The 16544-nt window shown below is 48.7% G+C and overlaps 5 protein-coding genes across 5 annotated transcripts; 2 read left to right on the forward strand and 3 right to left on the reverse strand.

Moving 5' to 3' along the window:
* Positions 1-620: 620 nt before the first annotated feature.
* Positions 621-2508, reverse strand: ANOM_008403 (ubiquinol--cytochrome-c reductase subunit 2; the record flags this gene model as incomplete). The annotated part of the gene is made up of 5 exons (XM_015553659.1): positions 621-717; positions 787-1114; positions 1171-1644; positions 1702-1876; positions 1963-2508. The coding sequence occupies 5 exons, from the start codon at positions 2506-2508 to the stop codon at positions 630-632; spliced, it is 1611 nt and encodes a 536-aa protein (XP_015403085.1). The 3' UTR covers positions 621-629.
* Positions 2509-2686: 178 nt separating this feature from the next.
* Positions 2687-4906, forward strand: ANOM_008404 (putative DNA directed RNA polymerase III subunit Rpc82; the record flags this gene model as incomplete). Its single annotated transcript, XM_015553660.1, has 4 exons — positions 2687-2709; positions 2764-2820; positions 2930-3811; positions 3896-4906. Exons 1-4 carry the CDS (start codon positions 2698-2700, stop codon positions 4904-4906), a joined length of 1962 nt encoding a protein of 653 aa, XP_015403084.1. The 5' UTR covers positions 2687-2697.
* A 699-nt stretch (positions 4907-5605) lies between these two features.
* ANOM_008405 (phosphate-sensing transcription factor PHO4) lies at positions 5606-7929 on the reverse strand (the record flags this gene model as incomplete). Its single annotated transcript, XM_015553661.1, has 5 exons — positions 5606-5879; positions 5933-6143; positions 6208-6965; positions 7037-7254; positions 7330-7929. 5 exons carry the CDS (start codon positions 7927-7929, stop codon positions 5606-5608), a joined length of 2061 nt encoding a protein of 686 aa, XP_015403083.1.
* A 2679-nt stretch (positions 7930-10608) lies between these two features.
* On the forward strand, positions 10609-12914 carry ANOM_008406 (uncharacterized protein; the record flags this gene model as incomplete). Its single annotated transcript, XM_015553662.1, has 3 exons — positions 10609-11356; positions 11420-11875; positions 11935-12914. 3 exons carry the CDS (start codon positions 10609-10611, stop codon positions 12912-12914), a joined length of 2184 nt encoding a protein of 727 aa, XP_015403082.1.
* An 875-nt stretch (positions 12915-13789) lies between these two features.
* Positions 13790-16223, reverse strand: hsp90 (chaperone Hsp90; the record flags this gene model as incomplete). The annotated part of the gene is made up of 3 exons (XM_015553663.1): positions 13790-15631; positions 15697-15979; positions 16160-16223. Coding segments are annotated over 3 exons (2160 nt in total), but the record flags the coding sequence as incomplete, so codon positions are not given.
* Between the last annotated feature and the right edge of the window lie 321 nt (positions 16224-16544).

The raw sequence follows: 16544 nt of genomic DNA on the forward strand, positions 1-16544 counted from the left end.
AATTGAGAACACAATCCATATAATAAAATACAGCCCCGCTGAGTCTTCATGGCCAGAGACAGTACAAGCTAACATCAGTGACCATGATGGTGTGATTCCCTATTATGGATGCTCCGCAAGTGGAGGTGTCCTATTCAAGTTCACTGGTCACCCACAGAAAAGTACTAGTAGGGAAAAAGCACCATTCAATATATGGATGTGCTACTACAATTGTGCAATGAGTTGGGCAAATACTCTATACATTGATAAAAAATTATCCACATTATAATGTATATACACCCTAAAGTTTGACATGATAAAAAATGACTGTATTGTTTACGTTTGTATTGATTTCTATAGCCTTCCATATTATTACCATAGCGTCAAACACTGCCAAAGGCGGCCCAAGGACCTAGAAATTTCCTCAATCAATCTCTCCTGGGAGGATAACTCTAGAGAAATATAGCACATAAACCCATACTACACTGTTATGTGAAGAGTATTGGATAAGGTACAATTGTATTACAGTCACACAACTACAACCACGTCACAAAAGAAACATCTGCGGAGACTGATCTAGACACATGAGAAGGGGGTGATGCCTTTTTTTGCAAAGACAGTCTAATATGTATTGTATACACTTTAAACGGTCAGACCAAGGTCCTCGCCGTAAGGAAGCTGGAAGAGGTCTCCAACAGAGGCGACGGAGGCCTTGCCAGAGAGGAAGTTCTTTGCAGCCTGTCAAAGACAATTAGTCATCTTCCTGTTTTCAACGATACCAACGCAAAGTGAATATGATATACTTACATCCGTAACCTGGGCCTCCGTAACGGCGTCAATGCTTTGAGCGATTTCGCCGATCTGGTAAGCTTGCCGCCGCTGAGAAGAGCAGAGCCAGTAGCCTCAAGACCGGTTTCAAGGTTCTGAGCCGATTCAAGAGCACGGAACTTCGCCAAAGCGATTGCCTTTTTGATGTCTTCGCTAGCAACTTCGCCGGCGGCAACCTTCTTGAGGGCATCCACAGCATTCTTGCTAGCTGAAGCAACATGATCGGCCTTACCAGAAAGTGAAATGGTGAAAAGGCCAGCATCAGAGTAGGTGTGGCTCTTGGTAGAGGCACGGACTTGGGAGAAGCCTGAGTACTCTGAGCCAGGAGGGAGAAGCCAGGAGTCCACTTGATAGTGGACTCACCACCCAGGAGGGCAGCAAGAACAGAAGCCTCAGGCTTGTAGCCAGAGGTGCCGAAAGCAGCGGAGCCAGGGAATGCAATGACAACGGCGTTACCGGCCTTGGAAGAGATGCGCTGCTCACCACCATGGTACTTGGAAGCTGCGCCGGGCTGGAGCTGATACTGACTGGAGCTGCCAGAACTGGGGAGTTCCTTGAAGAACTGGCCAACCCACTTGGAAAGATCGGCAGAGTTCGAGCCACTGCCAACAAGGGCAATGTTGGACTTGGCATAAGCCTGCTGGGCGAACTCGGCGAGGGCTTCAGCCGAAAGGTATTTCTCGAAAGGAGTAGTGGTAGAAGGGGTAATGCTCTCACCCAGGCCGCGGTGGAAGGCCAGAGCGTGAGCAGCATCGACAGCCTGCTGCTCAGGGTTGGCGGCAAGGGCTTGTTGTCTGAGCTTGAGGTGCTTGATGACGACCTCGTTCAATTCGTGGGCTGATGAATCTAATTAGACCCTCCATCGGAGCTGATATGACCACTCTGGCGACATACCTGCAAACTTTGACTGAGAAGCAACCTCTGCAAGCAATTCGGCAAAGTAAGGAAGATCGTTCGAGAGAAACTTGGCCTTGAGGACAACATTTTCACGCGAGTGTGTAGAAGAAACTTCACCGCCGAGCAGTTCAACCTCCCGGTTGATCCGCAACGCCGACCGTTTGAGTGTAGACTATTAATTGATGAAAATCTCGTCAATTCCCATCTCGCATAGTAACGCGTAGCCAGTAAGAGTGGACATTGAGTGCCGGAACTAACCTTGAAGGCGAATTGTTCGAGAGCATCGGAGAAACCTGGGAAAGGCTGGTGACGAGGGCCGGCCTTTGCAACCAACGCCAGGGTTGCTGTAGGGCCTGCTACTTCTCTATTGGCGAGCTTCACGCCAGCAGCTCGGTGACATCGTACTGAAGGCCTGGGGTCGCAGCAGAGGCCATGCTTCGACGGCTGTTGATGCCGGCAGCAGAGCACTGCTTCTGGAGCGCACGGGGCGCATTTCGGCTGAAAGTAGACCGCGACAGCATTATCGCATGTGCGGAATATAAAATATGTGAGGTGGAAGATAGGAGGCCGAGGAGCTCGACAGCAATTGGAGAGGGTGGGGTGAGAGGGAGAGCAGAAGAGTGCTTCTGACTGTCGTTGGGCGGGTTGGAAACGATGTCTGAAAAGCTTCAAGATGCCGGAGCCTTGATTACTCTCTCTCTGATTGGTCAGAATGGCGAGTCCGGGCGGAACCGGCTTTTCCTCGTCCTCCGTGTCAGCTGATGTCACATGATAGTAGGCTGCACGTGAGCCCCGGCGAAGCATTGCGATAAGAGAAAAAAAAGTAGGACAAAGAGGGGGAAAAGGTAGCTTGCCTCGTTTGCTCTGCAGCCAGTTTGTGCTTCTTCTATTTATTAGCTGGCCGATACCAATTCCCTATGACTATCTGGCGGTGACCGCTGTTTCCTTCTAGAGAATTGAAGCTGGTAAATTCTCTAGAAGTCTCGAGCTAATATGACTTCCCAAGTATGCGACTGCTCCACCTACATAAGTCTCACGCATTAACCTGATGGATGGCAGTATGCTGGAGAGCTCTGTGCGCTCCTTGTCGAAGATAACTTTGGGGAACTGTTTGCGGTAGGTTTGCATTTGGACACCTATCAACTACTTTTCCACTCTTGCCTGGAACCTTGGTGAGGAGCGAGAAGCCTGATGTGGCTGACTCTTATGTACCTCGCGGACACAGCGCATTTTCTCGACACTAAACCGCTATGATCGACTTTCCTTTCCCCGGCTGAAATTCTACTCCCGTCTCTCCAACGCCCAGCTTCGTCATGGCCTCGCTGCTATGATTCAACAACACCTTGTCTACCACTACACGTCCTACGATGACGGTATTACGTACTACGAACCCAACATGCAATCCGCATACTATCTCATCCGATCCGGGAAGATTTTGGAGCTTATAGAACATCGATTGGGAAAATATGCTGCCACTGTTATGTCGACGATTATGTTTCTTGGCCATGCGCAAGTCGGCTATCTTGAAACCCTTCCGGCTCTAAGACCTTCGAATTCCGATCTAGATAGGGCTGGCGAGAAGCATGAGGTAATTCAGGAAGCCGAAGAGCATCAAGGAGAGGAAACACACCAGGAAACTGACGAACATGGGGAAACTGAAGACCGACCGAATGGGCTCAATAGCGGTTATACTCCTACTGAACATCCAACTCTTCTTCATCCGACTTTAAAGGCCTTGGCAGGACATGGTTACTTATTACGTGTCAGGGATGCTCAATTTCAAAGCTATGCCGACAACGCTTTGGATGCGGAGCGCACAATCAAGTCAAGACCAGACATTAAAGCCCTCAAGGGAAAGAAACTAGAGGAGGCTGTTACAGAGGGGACGCTAGAATTGCTCAAAGAACGGCTGGACGGAGATCTCACTCGCGGGTTGATGTTTAATGGAGTACCCCGAGGAGCTAAACGAAGACATACCACTGGAGCTACCGGGGCACCTAATAAAAAGGCGCGAGTTGACTATGCTGCTGTCGACGAGGATGAGGACGGTGAAGAAGAAAACGATTGGTCAGACGATGAGTTTGGTGAAGACACAATACCCATGGAGGTAGGTTTTCCCTTCCCTTAAGCTTTCAGGGCCCCTTTGGGGCGGTTGTTCTTTCCATAGGAGAACTGATGGAATGGTGTTTAGTCTGGTATCACTGTACGCATAAATTATGAAAAATTGGATGTCGCTCTCCGGAATCGCCGTTTTTTGGAACTTGCAGAGCGGGACTCGTCTCCTGTGACAGCCGAAGTTTACGAATGTCTTCTACGACGTATCGAATACCAGACAGCAAAATGCCGAGATACTACTGAAATCCCTCGCGAGGGAGAGGAGGGTGAACAATATTCTGTGCCAGTTCCTCTAAGAGCAGTGGTAGAGGATGTCGACCTGTTGCTGGACCTGGCAGGATCGGTTGGTCCCATGGAGGTCTCTCAACCTATAAACAGGCGCGGCAAGCGGCTCTTGGAAGAAAGTGTAAACGGTGTAGCCCATGATGAGACTAACGGGACACAATCAGATGGAAATCGTACTTACGAAGTCGACCAGCATCTCTGCCTTCTAGCTCAACCACCTTATAGCCTCACATCAAAACGCATGGTTTCGGGTCTAATCACCTGGACTGTCGAGTTCCGCCACCTGGCACGCAAGCTTCGCCATCTCGAACTGGAACGTATCATCGAAGCGAGATACGGCGATGTTGCATTACGGGTTGTCCGCGTACTCCATGACAAGGGCAAACTAGATGAGAAACGTCTACAGGAAATTAGCCTTCTTCCATTCAAAGACCTACGCCAGGTTCTCGCCAGCATGCAGACGGGTGGGTTCGTCGACTTACAGGAAGTGCCGCGAGACGCACTGCGACAGCCTTCAAAAACCATTTTTCTCTGGTTCTATGACCCCGACCGTGTCAGTAATAGTGTCCTGGAGGATACGTACAAGGCAATGTCTCGATGTTTGCAACGCCTGCGATTCGAACGGAATCGATTGAAAGAATTTCTTGAGAAGACAGAGCGAAGCGATGTCAAGGGCAATGAGGAACGATACTTGTCTGAAGCAGAATTAGCCTTACTCGAACAATGGAGGGCGAAAGAAGCACTCTTGCTGGGAGAAGTGGCCCGTTTAGACGACATGGTGGCCGTGATGAGGGACTACTGAGGCACTGAAAACCGTAATGAGCAATGAAATCTAAAAGTTTCGCATTTGCATGTGCATTTATATGGCTAAACGGTTATTGTTGTACAGATTAGCTACATAAGGGCTAGCCTCTCGCGGTTGATGTTCACTTATTTTACGATCCGTTATCACTAGGACATAGCTGTTTCATTATAAATCAAACCCCAAGTCGATTATCGTATACATGGAGTTGTACGACACCAAGTGATATATATCATAAAATAGTACTGGTCTCCAAAAGTTCAGAAGTAGAGGATGCGAGAAATAGCCTACTAGTTCTGATTACAAGAGCCTCATCCAAATAGAATAGGAACAAGTAACAATACACCTAAGCTGATTTCAAGTCAATCGTAACCAGCGAAGCGGTGTTGGTATTAACATAGGTAGTAAGACAAGAGGTGACGGCGCGAAGGCTTGAAGCTAGAAAAAAAGAATGAAGAATGGGAAAAAAACCACGGCCACTCCAGATCACCATTGAAGAACAAAGCAAAAGCGCAAAGAAAAGGCCTCCCAGATGCCAAGTCTAGATCAAAAACCCATACCATTTTATACACTGAAAATCCAATCCAACTCTTTTCGGTCACCGTCTAACAATTTCCTGAATTCTGTTGTCGTAAAGCATGTCACATAAATCAGGTGCCTCTAGGCAAAAGAGCATTCGATTCGAATCATCACGATGTCTCAATCGTAAGATTCTGCAGGGCCATTGGGTACAGGACTTGTAGGCACACCTACAACCTCGCCAGGCTTCTCCAGTTGCTCATTCTCGGGGCCAACTGAGTCGACGTCGTGGGTTTGAGAAGTTTCTTTCTCGCCTAGTCGGGCCTCAGCAGCTTTTAGCTTGCCCTTTGTTTCCTCGAGTTCCTTCTTCAATGCTTTAATATAATCAATGGCCATCTCAACGGTGCTGGCCTTGCTAATCTGCTGATTGCTGGGCTTCTCTTTCTCCTTTTCACTGCCTTTCAGACTGCAAGCGTGGCATCTTTCACATTCTTCATGTTGACAAACCCAGCTGGAATCAGAGCTTCAATTTCCTTAAGCGCATTGTTAATGCGATTACGTCGGCCTTGCTCCGCAAGCTTATGGTTTGTCCGCTTGGAGCTCAAATTTTCGGCCAACGCTTCAGGATAAGATACGCCAGGAAGGAGGGTTCCATCCAAGATATGCTGGTAGTTCGATTTGGAGGCTAGATATAAGGCCGAGGTCTCACTTGATATGCCTGCTGAACGAGATGAAGTCAGTTTAAAAAACTCGGCTGATTAATGATCTTGAATTTTGCTTACATTCTCCTCGGACCAATGGTTGTATGCTAGGGCTTATTTTAGGGCGTAGATTCGGACTTGGTTGAGATGAGCTAAGACTCTGTCGCTTTCTACCCAACGGCCCGAGTTTGGGCGTGTCTGATTTCTTGCCTATTGGCCCGCTTGGAGAAGGCATAGCGACAGTGCGCGGACTAGGAGCTACTGAACTTGGGTTACGCTCAGCCAAGGGAGTCGATTTGGGTTCTAGAGCTGGAGTGAGACCGGCTGACGTGGCTGGGGACGCTGCATCCGTACGGACATTTCGCAGGGAGGTGTCGATGCGGGTCACTTGTGATTGGGAGAAATGGGTAGTAGGAGTAGCTGCCTCTGGAAGAATAACCTCTTCCATGATATCATCGTGTGGCTCGGACGACACAGGGCCTGACGCTTGCCCAGTTGCGGCTGGACTATGCTGCGGCCGCTGAATGCGCATCAACATAGCTGGGGTCGCAGGCTCGTTTGTTTGCGATTGCACCATCTGAGGAGCAATCGCGGGAGATCTCCGAGCAGGGGGTAGAGCAGGAGGCGGCATCAGAGGTTCTGACAGGGGTTCAGGGGAAACGGAATCCTGGCCGGAGCTCTCATTGCTGCCATACCGCAGCCCGCTACCAGTGGAGGGTTGTGACCTTGGGCCACCTTGATGTTGACTGAGGCCGTTCAATATCTCATCCGAGTTAATTTGTAGGAGTGACTTCTTCCGTGTCTGAGGCCGCACCGAAGGGGATTGTTGCTTCTTAGCCCTAGCAGAAAATGTCTTGGTGTTTGATGGTCGCGTCGGTGTTTCCGAATCAAGCCAGGCGAATTTGGGGACGATGAAACAGGAATGGAATTGTCAATGGGGGAATTCACAAAGCCCATATCCGAGACATGGCCAGAATGAAATGGATAGCTGGTTGAATTCGCATTTTGGGCCTCGAGGGCGGGGGAGGTTAGAGGGGTAAAGTACTCTCCAGGAATTGTATACTCTGGCAGCCGGAATTGGGTCTCCAGTGGGGTCATCGCAGGAGACACCAAGGGGGTGTAGAGAGCCTGTAAGGGAGGGGTAGTGCATTAGCCACGCGCATATTGATGTAGAGTTTGTGGCAAGTTGACTGTTTCGCTTACTTGTTCCTCATTTATGCGAGCGTACCGGTCGTACATTTCATGATTCTCATCCACGCGTTGTGGGTATGTGGCCGCACTTCCCTGCATTTCAATACTGTTAGGGGTCGGAGGAATCACAGGCTGACCGTGAGGTACGTAAGGCTGGGATGTTGGCTGCGAATGGTGAACATGCTGATGGTGCGACTGCTCCGGGGGCTGTTGCAGTTGCTGGTGATTAAATATCTGGGAATGCGGGGGTTTCTGAGCATAGAAGGCCGGAGTCAATGGGGCATCGGAGAAAGACGCTGGGATAGAGCCGTGCGACTGGCTTTGGTGAACTTGGTTGGAGAGCTCAATGGAAAAATCGCCCATCATGCGGTCATACGACGACGACTGAGGGGCTACCGCATCGGTTTCCATGCGCATAAGCTGTTCCTGGCCCGAAGGAGTGGTTGAGGTAGGCATCGATACCGAATGAGCGACGGAACGAGGAGGGTGCTGGTCGGATGGCCCGTGCCCCTCCATGTCGGGGAAATGCATTCCAAACTCGAGGAAGTTGGAGAATTCATCGTCGCCGGGGGCGGTGATATCCGGCCAGGAAAGCGAGTTGTCTTGCTCCATGGTGGAACGGGAGGGTTTTCTTCTTTTCTTTTCTTTTCTTAATATCCCTCCCCCTTGTTTGTATTTGCGTTAGAAATCAGTAAACCCCACGTCTCTGAAGGGAGTCTGGAACGCAGTGTTGCAGAACGAAAAACTAAGACTCTCGATAAGGACAGTAACTCGGGAGTAATTTTGGGGGTATTCGGCAAACTGGGTCGGACAGAGCAAGGTTGGAACTTCGGAGATTGAAGCAAAGGAAATTGACCAGTGGAGATAAAAGGAAGTGAGCGATGGAGCGTCAGCTCAGCAAGATAGGCTGGCAGACATGGCGACCGTGGGAAGACAAGATGAGTAGAATCCCGAACGTTGACTAACGGCAGAAGATAAAATCAATGAGAGCAGGATATAGATCTGGTGGAGACAAGACAATGAAGAGCAAGCGAGAGTAGAATTGAACACGAGCTGAATAGACCGATCGGGCAAGCGACTACATATGTTAGTCAGTTTTATTAGGTTGTTCGGTACCTAGTGAGTGAGTGAGCGAGTGAGTGAGGATCAGACAGTCCTCGGTGGGTTCTGTGCCAGCAGGCGGAGATACGGAAGGTTGCTTAATTAATGTCGATAACCGGGGCGGGTTGGTTTTAGTTCGATAAGTGGAGGGGGAGAGAGAGGGAAAAAAAAAAAAAAATACAAGGTACTTCTGTATGAAATAGCTCTGTACAGTACTAGTTTCTATTAGTATAGTAGCAGGTATATATCTACTCTGTACATATATATGCAATACTTACTCATTACCTACCTAGTATCGTATAAAATCTCTTATAAAATCACTGCTGTCTCTATCGGTATGTATAAATATTAAGTAATCCTTTCTTGTTCACATCTTCTCTCTTTCTACATGTGTGTGCGAAAATCCTAGGCGATAGAAGTATATATGAGCTTGAAAACAAGGAGAAAGAAGAAAGGTACGATTGTACGGAGTACAGAACGGTACTTTGTACTAAATACCGCTTCCCAAGGAACTAAACCAATTAAAGAAGGTCGAAATATGGGAAGGTAATTAAACATGATTGGACGGGAAGAGAAGTAGTCGGAAGGAAGAAGCTACTAAAAGGTTCGGTTTTTACACCTGGGACGTACTTATGTAGTTGTTATCGATAAGGATTCTATGTAAGAGAAAGAAATTTATTCATATAATATGTACACCCTCAATATATCTCCTATTCACGTTTATAGCAAAATGAGTATACGTCTTGACCTTCCATGTGTGGTATCCATCCTCAAAAGGTACAAATTCGGGGGGCACAAACAAGACTTCATCAAAACTGTTTCCCGGGCCAACCATGGATGTCGATGGGTCCGTTGGAAAAGAGACTAACTACTCTTGAGCCCTCAGGCGAAAGCACCAACCAGAAAGGTTTTCAGTTACCTAGTGGCAAACTTAGTCTGGAGAGAGAGGAAGTACGCTCCGTATTGAATTTGGGGGTGGATCTCAGGTTCGCAATGAAAGACACTTCCATATCATAATCCTATTATATGATTTGGAAAGACGTACGTATCGTGGTTCATGACTGCCTATCGGACCGTATAATCCAAGTGGCATTTATTATACTCGTGTTCAGAGGAAAGATTTCGCTTATGCTACTCGCACTTTTAAGGGGGGCGGCAGTTGCGCTTACAGGTTATTATTTATCCTTCTTATTTGCATTTAAAATTTTTTTACTAGAATTATTATGGTTAAACCCTGTGGAATGATGAAACTGTCGTAGTCAGCAGCATCCCATTGTATGATACTACTAGTAGTTAGTCGCATCCTCCAATATTACTAGTAAATGTGTATACCATGGCAGCCACTTCTCCGAACCGGAGAACGAAAGAAGTCCAAAGAAAACGAAAGAAACCCCGACAGATTCAAAATCCAATCAATCAATAGATATTATGGCAGTTCTTCAATTTTTCCTTTTCTTCTCTAATTTACGAGTTTTATGAAACGGAGGAGACTCCCCCGACACCGATGCTCTGTCGCTTGTGGGCTAGCTTCGTGTGTGGATGCACGCTAGCGTCGTAGTTCTAGAATTGCAGGGTAAACCATAAAGGTGATTGAATGTGGTTTGCTTCAACTGACTATGCAACTAATGGTTTAGTCCAACCACTATCACTAGCCTAATAGCTTTGTGAGCCTGTAGAATGTTCGAAGGACAAAGTAATATTCCACTGAAGGATAAAATATAAATATTATCTCGACTAATAAAGGCCCTAGAAGCATTGCCACTATACCATACCGGCTGTCTTCGATTTTGCCCTAAGAACTCCCGTCCACGACTTACTCTGTACTCTTTTGTGAATGACTCTTGATAAATATGGACGAACCGCTCTCCCCCGTCATGTCTATTGCTTCATGGTAATTCTCATCCTACACCTACTGTGGCCGGAAGAGTAGTAGTAATAGTGTGTGTATATAGAGCTATTGATCTGACCATGTCTAGGTACATGTATTAGCAATGCGGGGTTCGGGTTGCTGGAGGGGTCGTGACTTGAACAACGTGACATGACATAACATGGGACATTGCAATTCAACAAACAACATCATATCACCGCGCATCACCTAAGCCAAAACTATCGTCTTTTTCATGTTTCTGCTTTTCTTCTCCATGTACATTCTGGGGACCTTGTATAAGTTCTCCTTACCCGTTGCCTATCATGAGACCGCCGGTCCCGGATGTCGCGTTGCGTAGGGCCCGCAAGGCCTCCATCGAACAGCAGTGGATCGACCCCCGCAATACTGCCCCCGCGACCTTCTTCCTGGCCCGCAGTCGTGATCACGATGCGGACGAGGAGCTCTCTCCTGATGAGTCGGTTCCTTCAAGGGATAGTATGTATGGTGTACAAAGCCTCGAAGAAGCCGTTCACGATGTCAATCTCTCTGGTTCCGAGTGCGAGCCCTATCGTTCGGGTGGAAACCATGATTCCACGACTCTGATCGGACAACAACAACAATCACAACCGCCTCCCCACGATCATCTAGATAATGGTCTTAACGGTGCTACCTCACTGCCTCGCCGCAAGTCAACCCTCAAACCAAGCGATTTACTCAATGCTAGCAGATTCGAAATTTCCTTACCATCTTCCGACCGCACTTCCCCCCGACCATTGACGCCCTCGAACCTCAGCAACCCAGATGATCCATCCTTTTCTCTTCCCAGCAGTCCCAAGTCATTCTCCAATCAGTCCCTGAGGCATCTTGATGACATCTCGATCACCGATGATGCAAGCAGTGAGGTTGTCGCGTCAGGAGAAGAAGACAATGATTTCCCCACGCCGTTCAATGTATGCCTTGATAGCGCATCTCAGTTGGTTATGCCAAGTATCAGGATGCCCAGTCGAAGGCCTTTTACAGATCGAGGGAAGTCATTGGGCCGTCTGAAGGTGCTAATAGCAGGTGCTTCTGGTAAGTACGGATTAGGTTAAGAATTGATCATTGGAGTATTTGCTGAATTAAACTTGTACCTAGGCACTGGGAAGACCTCTCTCATCAAATCTATTGTTCAAGCGTGCGAAGATATCGTTCACGTCGACCCCTTTCCCTCCCTTTCCCCCTCGACATCGTCCCGCTCACCTGGCTCTTCAACCCGACCCTCTCAGACACACAGTATTCCACCATCTGTCACGGAAATTTACGCTAGCACTAAACCATATCCCGTATGGTGGTCAGACCTAGAAGATTCACGTGTTTTGCGACGACGTCGGAGCATGGGTGATGTAGTCCTTGAGCGCAATATCTGTTTTGTTGATCCTCAGTCCAACTCGTCGGACTGTGCAGGGCAAACTGACATCATTGTACAATATATTCGTCAACAGCTTCTCCGAGCGATGACGTCCCTAAACTCGGCCAATCATGATTTCCAGAATATGCTCGCGGGCAATGGTGGTGCCCAGGTTGACGCTGTCTTATACCTCATCTCCGAGGGTACGTGATGAATCTCCCCTTTTGCTCTATTCTGATTTGCCGGGCTCACGTCTTTTCAGATACCCTTTCTACAGATATTGAATCTATCCGGAAGCTATGCGATTGGACAAACGTCATACCCGTCGTATCTAAATCAGATCTCTTGTCATCCAGTCGAGTCTCGGCCCTCAAATCCACATTTCATAAGCAAGCCCAAGAGGCCAACATCAAACTTTTCCTTTTCGGAGATGCATCCCTCGGCAAAGTCGACGGGTTCAGTGCTCAGTGTCCTTTTGCAGTTTCGTCCGCCAAGTCCGACGATGATGACGTTATGGACGCCAGCACCTTGATGAGCCCGGACTACGCCCAGCCTTTGATGGCGTCCGAATTAATGCTCCTAGTCCAGATGTTATTTGACCGAGAAAACATAGCCTGGATGCGACATTTATCTGCCAAGAAGCTTGCCCTACGGCAACAAGAGCAGTTCTACTGGCAGCAGGATAATCTACCAAATGGCGCCCTTCCCGATGTTCACACTTTACGGGGCGGCCCCTCTAGTTATACCATGGCTCGAATATCCGACCATACTCGTCACGAAGAGAGGTTGGCCCGGGTACAGCTGGCAAAGTGGGCATCTGACCTTCAGCAAAGCCTACGTAATGAACGAGAACGATACGCTACCATAGCAAGGGGGGATCGTGCTGTCTGGCTCACGGAGCGACTGGGCGAGTGTGTTATAGATGGTTCGTTGGTACCTATCTCACAGACTCCTGGCTTCTGTGGTCTCCGTGTACCTGTGGAAAAAGCAGGTGGTGGTCTTCTAGTTCGGACACAAAACGGAAAGATGGTAGAATGCCGCATTGCACGTATAAGCCCTCATGATCCCCTGGGTCTAGTTTGGTGGTCTGAGGATCTCAAGCGACGGGGTTGGACCATTATCCAAATTGTGGGTAGTTTCGGGGTCGTTGGAGGACTTGCGCTGTGGCTTGCGAAGGCTTGGGGGTTATCCTCACGAAGTTTCTCTGATTGGCGATTTGATTGGCATTGCACTGGCCATTAAGGAACACGCCAGCTACAGCGCCTACGCCCTAGGACATTTAGCTGCTAGATGTATATTGTCTAGGATTGAGCAACAAAAGGAAAGAGTGTGCCAGACTGGATCCATCCTCCTCTGCGAGGCAGCGGCCACCATGTAGCGTCCCTGCATAGCTACTTCCTTACTGGCATTGCCTCTCAGTTCCCATGTCCTTCGTTGCTCTAGGACTGTTTCTTCAAGGCCGAATCACGCTTAATGAAAATAAACATGAAGCAATGCCTGACCCAATTTTATGCACTGATGGAGTAAGGGGTTTTGCCTGTTGAGTTTATTGATCTGTTGTTAATTGCTAATGTCTACGGCCCATCTCTCTGCTGTAGCAATACCAGCTCATGCGGGCTATACGTATCGGTAGCCAGATTCCAAGCCGCTTGTTAGGCTATATAAAAGGCGCCCTATTTCTCTGATCTCACTACCCGCAGGTAGGGAAGATAAAGGGTGGCTGGGTTCAAGATCAGTCATTAGGGTTTTGTTTATTCGAGCATACAGAAGAATTTATACGGGACCTAGTAACAGTTGAAGGCTTGGCTTTTATTCGAAAGAGGAAAAGTTCTACCTATCTAAGATCACTCGATATCCGAACCCGGAGAAGCGAGGCAAAGCACAAGTCATGGATCAGACGGAATAATTTAAAGTAGTATGATTTGGAAAGCAAACGCTCAAAACGCCGAAAGAGTAAAATTCACATCGCAACTAGAAACCGCCTTTCTCAAGTCCCAGATGAAACAGCAATACGAGTCAGTGATGTAAGATAATCCTGATGCAGATACCGCTGGAACAGTTTTCAATAATAGGTCGTAAAAGCAGTTAAAATCTCGTTTCTGTTGCTGCCGAAACATTTAGTCAACCTCCTCCATGGAGCTCTCGCCGGTGGCAGCGGCAGGGGCCTCTTCGGCGGCCTTCTCCTCAGAGGTCTCGGCCTCCTCGTCGACGTTCAGACCGAGAGAGACAAGCTTGTGGATGCGCTCGGCAAAGCTGGCAGGCTCGTCGATGGTGAAGCCGGAAACCAGGAGAGAGGTCTCGAACAGAAGCTGAGTAATGGACTTGACGGTACGGTCGCTCTCACCATCAGCCTCGACCTTCTTCTTGAGCTCCTTGATGATAGCAGACTTGGGAGAGATCTCGAAGGTCTTCTTAGAAGACATGTAGGAGCTCATGGAGGTGTCACGGAGGGCCTGGGCCTTCATGATACGCTCCATGTTGGCAGACCAACCGAACTGGCCAGTACGAATGGCGCAAGGAGAGCCAACAAGCTTGTGAGAGACAACAACCTTCTCAACCTTGTCGCCGAGGATGTTCTTGAGGCTCTTGGCGAGACCCTCGAACTCCTTCTCCTCCTTCTCGCGCTCAGCCTTCTCCTCCTCGGACTCCTCGAGCTCGAAGTCCTTGGTGATGTCGACGAGCTTCTTGCCATCAAACTCCTTAAGCTGAGTGAAAGCGTACTCGTCAATGGGGTCAACCAGGAAGAGAACCTCAAAGTTCTTCTGCTTGAGGCTGTCAAGGAAAGGAGACTTGGCGACAGCCTTGATAGACTCGCCAGTGATGTAGTAAATCTGCTTCTGGTGCTCAGGCATGCGAGTGACATAGTCGGAGAGGGAAGTGACCTCATCACCGGACTTCGTAGACTGGTAACGGAGCAGCTTAGCGAGGGTCTGGCGGTTCTGAGCATCCTCGTGGACACCAAGCTTAATGTTCTTGCTGAAGGCGGAGTAGAACTTGTCAAACTGCTCACGATCTTCGGCAATTTCAGTGAAGAGCTCAAGGGTCTTCTTGACAATGTTCTTCTTGATGACCTTCATGATCTTGTTCTGCTGCAGGGTCTCACGGGACAGGTTGAGAGGAAGGTCCTCAGAATCAACAACACCCTTGATGAAGCTGAGCCACTCAGGGATAAGATCGGTGGCATCGTCGGTGATGAAGACACGGCGAACATAGAGCTTGATGTTGTTCTTGGTCTTCTTGGTCTCGAAGAGGTCAAAGGGAGCACGCTTGGGAATATAGAGGATGGCACGGAACTCAAGCTGGCCCTCAACGGAGAAGTGCTTGACAGCAAGGTGGTCCTCCCAGTCATTGGAGAGGGACTTGTAGAAGGCAGCGTACTCCTCCTGGGTGATATCAGCAGGGTTACGGGTCCAGATGGGTTTGGTCTTGTTCAGCTCCTCCTCCTCAATCTTGCTCTCCTTGACGGTCTTGGTCTTCTTCTCCTTCTTCTCCTCTTCTTCATCAACCTCCTCAATCTTGGGCTTCTTCTCATCGCCCTCCTCTTCCTTGGTCTCCTCCTCCTCGTCAGGAACCTCCTTCTCGGTTTCCTTCAGAACGTGGAGGTAGATAGGGTAAGAGATGAACTCGGAGTGCTTGCGAACAACCTCCTTGATGCGGCTCTCGTTGAGGTAGTCAGTCTGCTCATCCTTCAAGTGAAGGATCATCTTGGTACCACGACCAAGGGGCTCGCCCTCGGTGTCCTGGGTGAGGGTGAAGGTGCCGCCGGCAGCGGACTCCCAGACGTACTGCTCATCGTCGTTGTGCTTGGAGATGACAGTGACGCGGTCAGCAACAAGATAAGCAGAGTAGAAACCAACACCGAACTGGCCAATCATGGAGATGTCAGCACCAGCAGAGAGGGCCTCCATGAACTGCTTGGTACCAGAGCGAGCGATGGTACCGAGGTTGTTGATCAGGTCCTAGACAAAAGCGATATGGTTAGAGTGGGGTCCGTAGAGGCATATAATAGACGGAATTGACTTACGGCCTTGGTCATACCGATACCGGTATCACGGATAGTCAAGGTCTTAGCCTCCTTGTTGGGGATGATGTCAATACGGAGGTCCTTGCCCGAGTCGAGCTTGGAGGGGTCCGACAAAGACTCATAGCGGATCTTGTCAAGGGCATCGGAGGCGTTGGAGATAAGTTCACGCAGGAAAATCTCCTTGTTGGAGTAAACAGTGTTGATGATAAGAGAGAGGAGCTGAGAGATCTCAGCCTGGAACTCGAAAGTCTCGGACATGATGATGAAGGGATGTGATTTTATTCTGTTCGACGCCGAATGTTCTGTTAGTCATCGATATATTGAGAAAAGTAGGATACAGGCCCTCCACTTATTCAGGGAGGTTTATGTGAATCTCGGGGGGAGAAGACCGAAGAGCCCAGAATGATTCTCAGCTTTGGCAGCTTGCTCTCCTCACTCGGGTGGGGGTGGGAACAAGACTCACAAGGTACAAAAACAACGTAAGATCGTTAAGAACAAGAGAGAGAATGAAAAGAAAAGGGACGGTGGGAGAGTTGAGATTCAGGAAAAACAAAGATAGAAAGAATCTGCTCCAGAAGGTAAAGCAGTCTTAGTATAGGATGGATGGAGATGAGAAGAAGCGAGGAGAAAAAGTGTGGGAATGAATGAAGAAGAAGAAAAAGCTACCGCAAGCGACGGGGCGGAGAACTTAATGTTTGGCTGAGGGACACAAAATTTCGGCGTGGGCGTTTCTACGGCGATCCAGCAACTTCCACGCTCTCTCCGCCTTGTCTCGACGGGGATCTTCCAGTCTCTTCTACTCGATACACATCACAGCCTGGGTTGAATCCATGGTTCTCTACCAAAAA

This window comes from Aspergillus nomiae (genome assembly GCF_001204775.2).
Source record: "Aspergillus nomiae NRRL 13137 chromosome Unknown contig00371, whole genome shotgun sequence".
Classification (NCBI taxonomy): Eukaryota; Fungi; Ascomycota; class Eurotiomycetes; order Eurotiales; family Aspergillaceae; genus Aspergillus; species Aspergillus nomiae.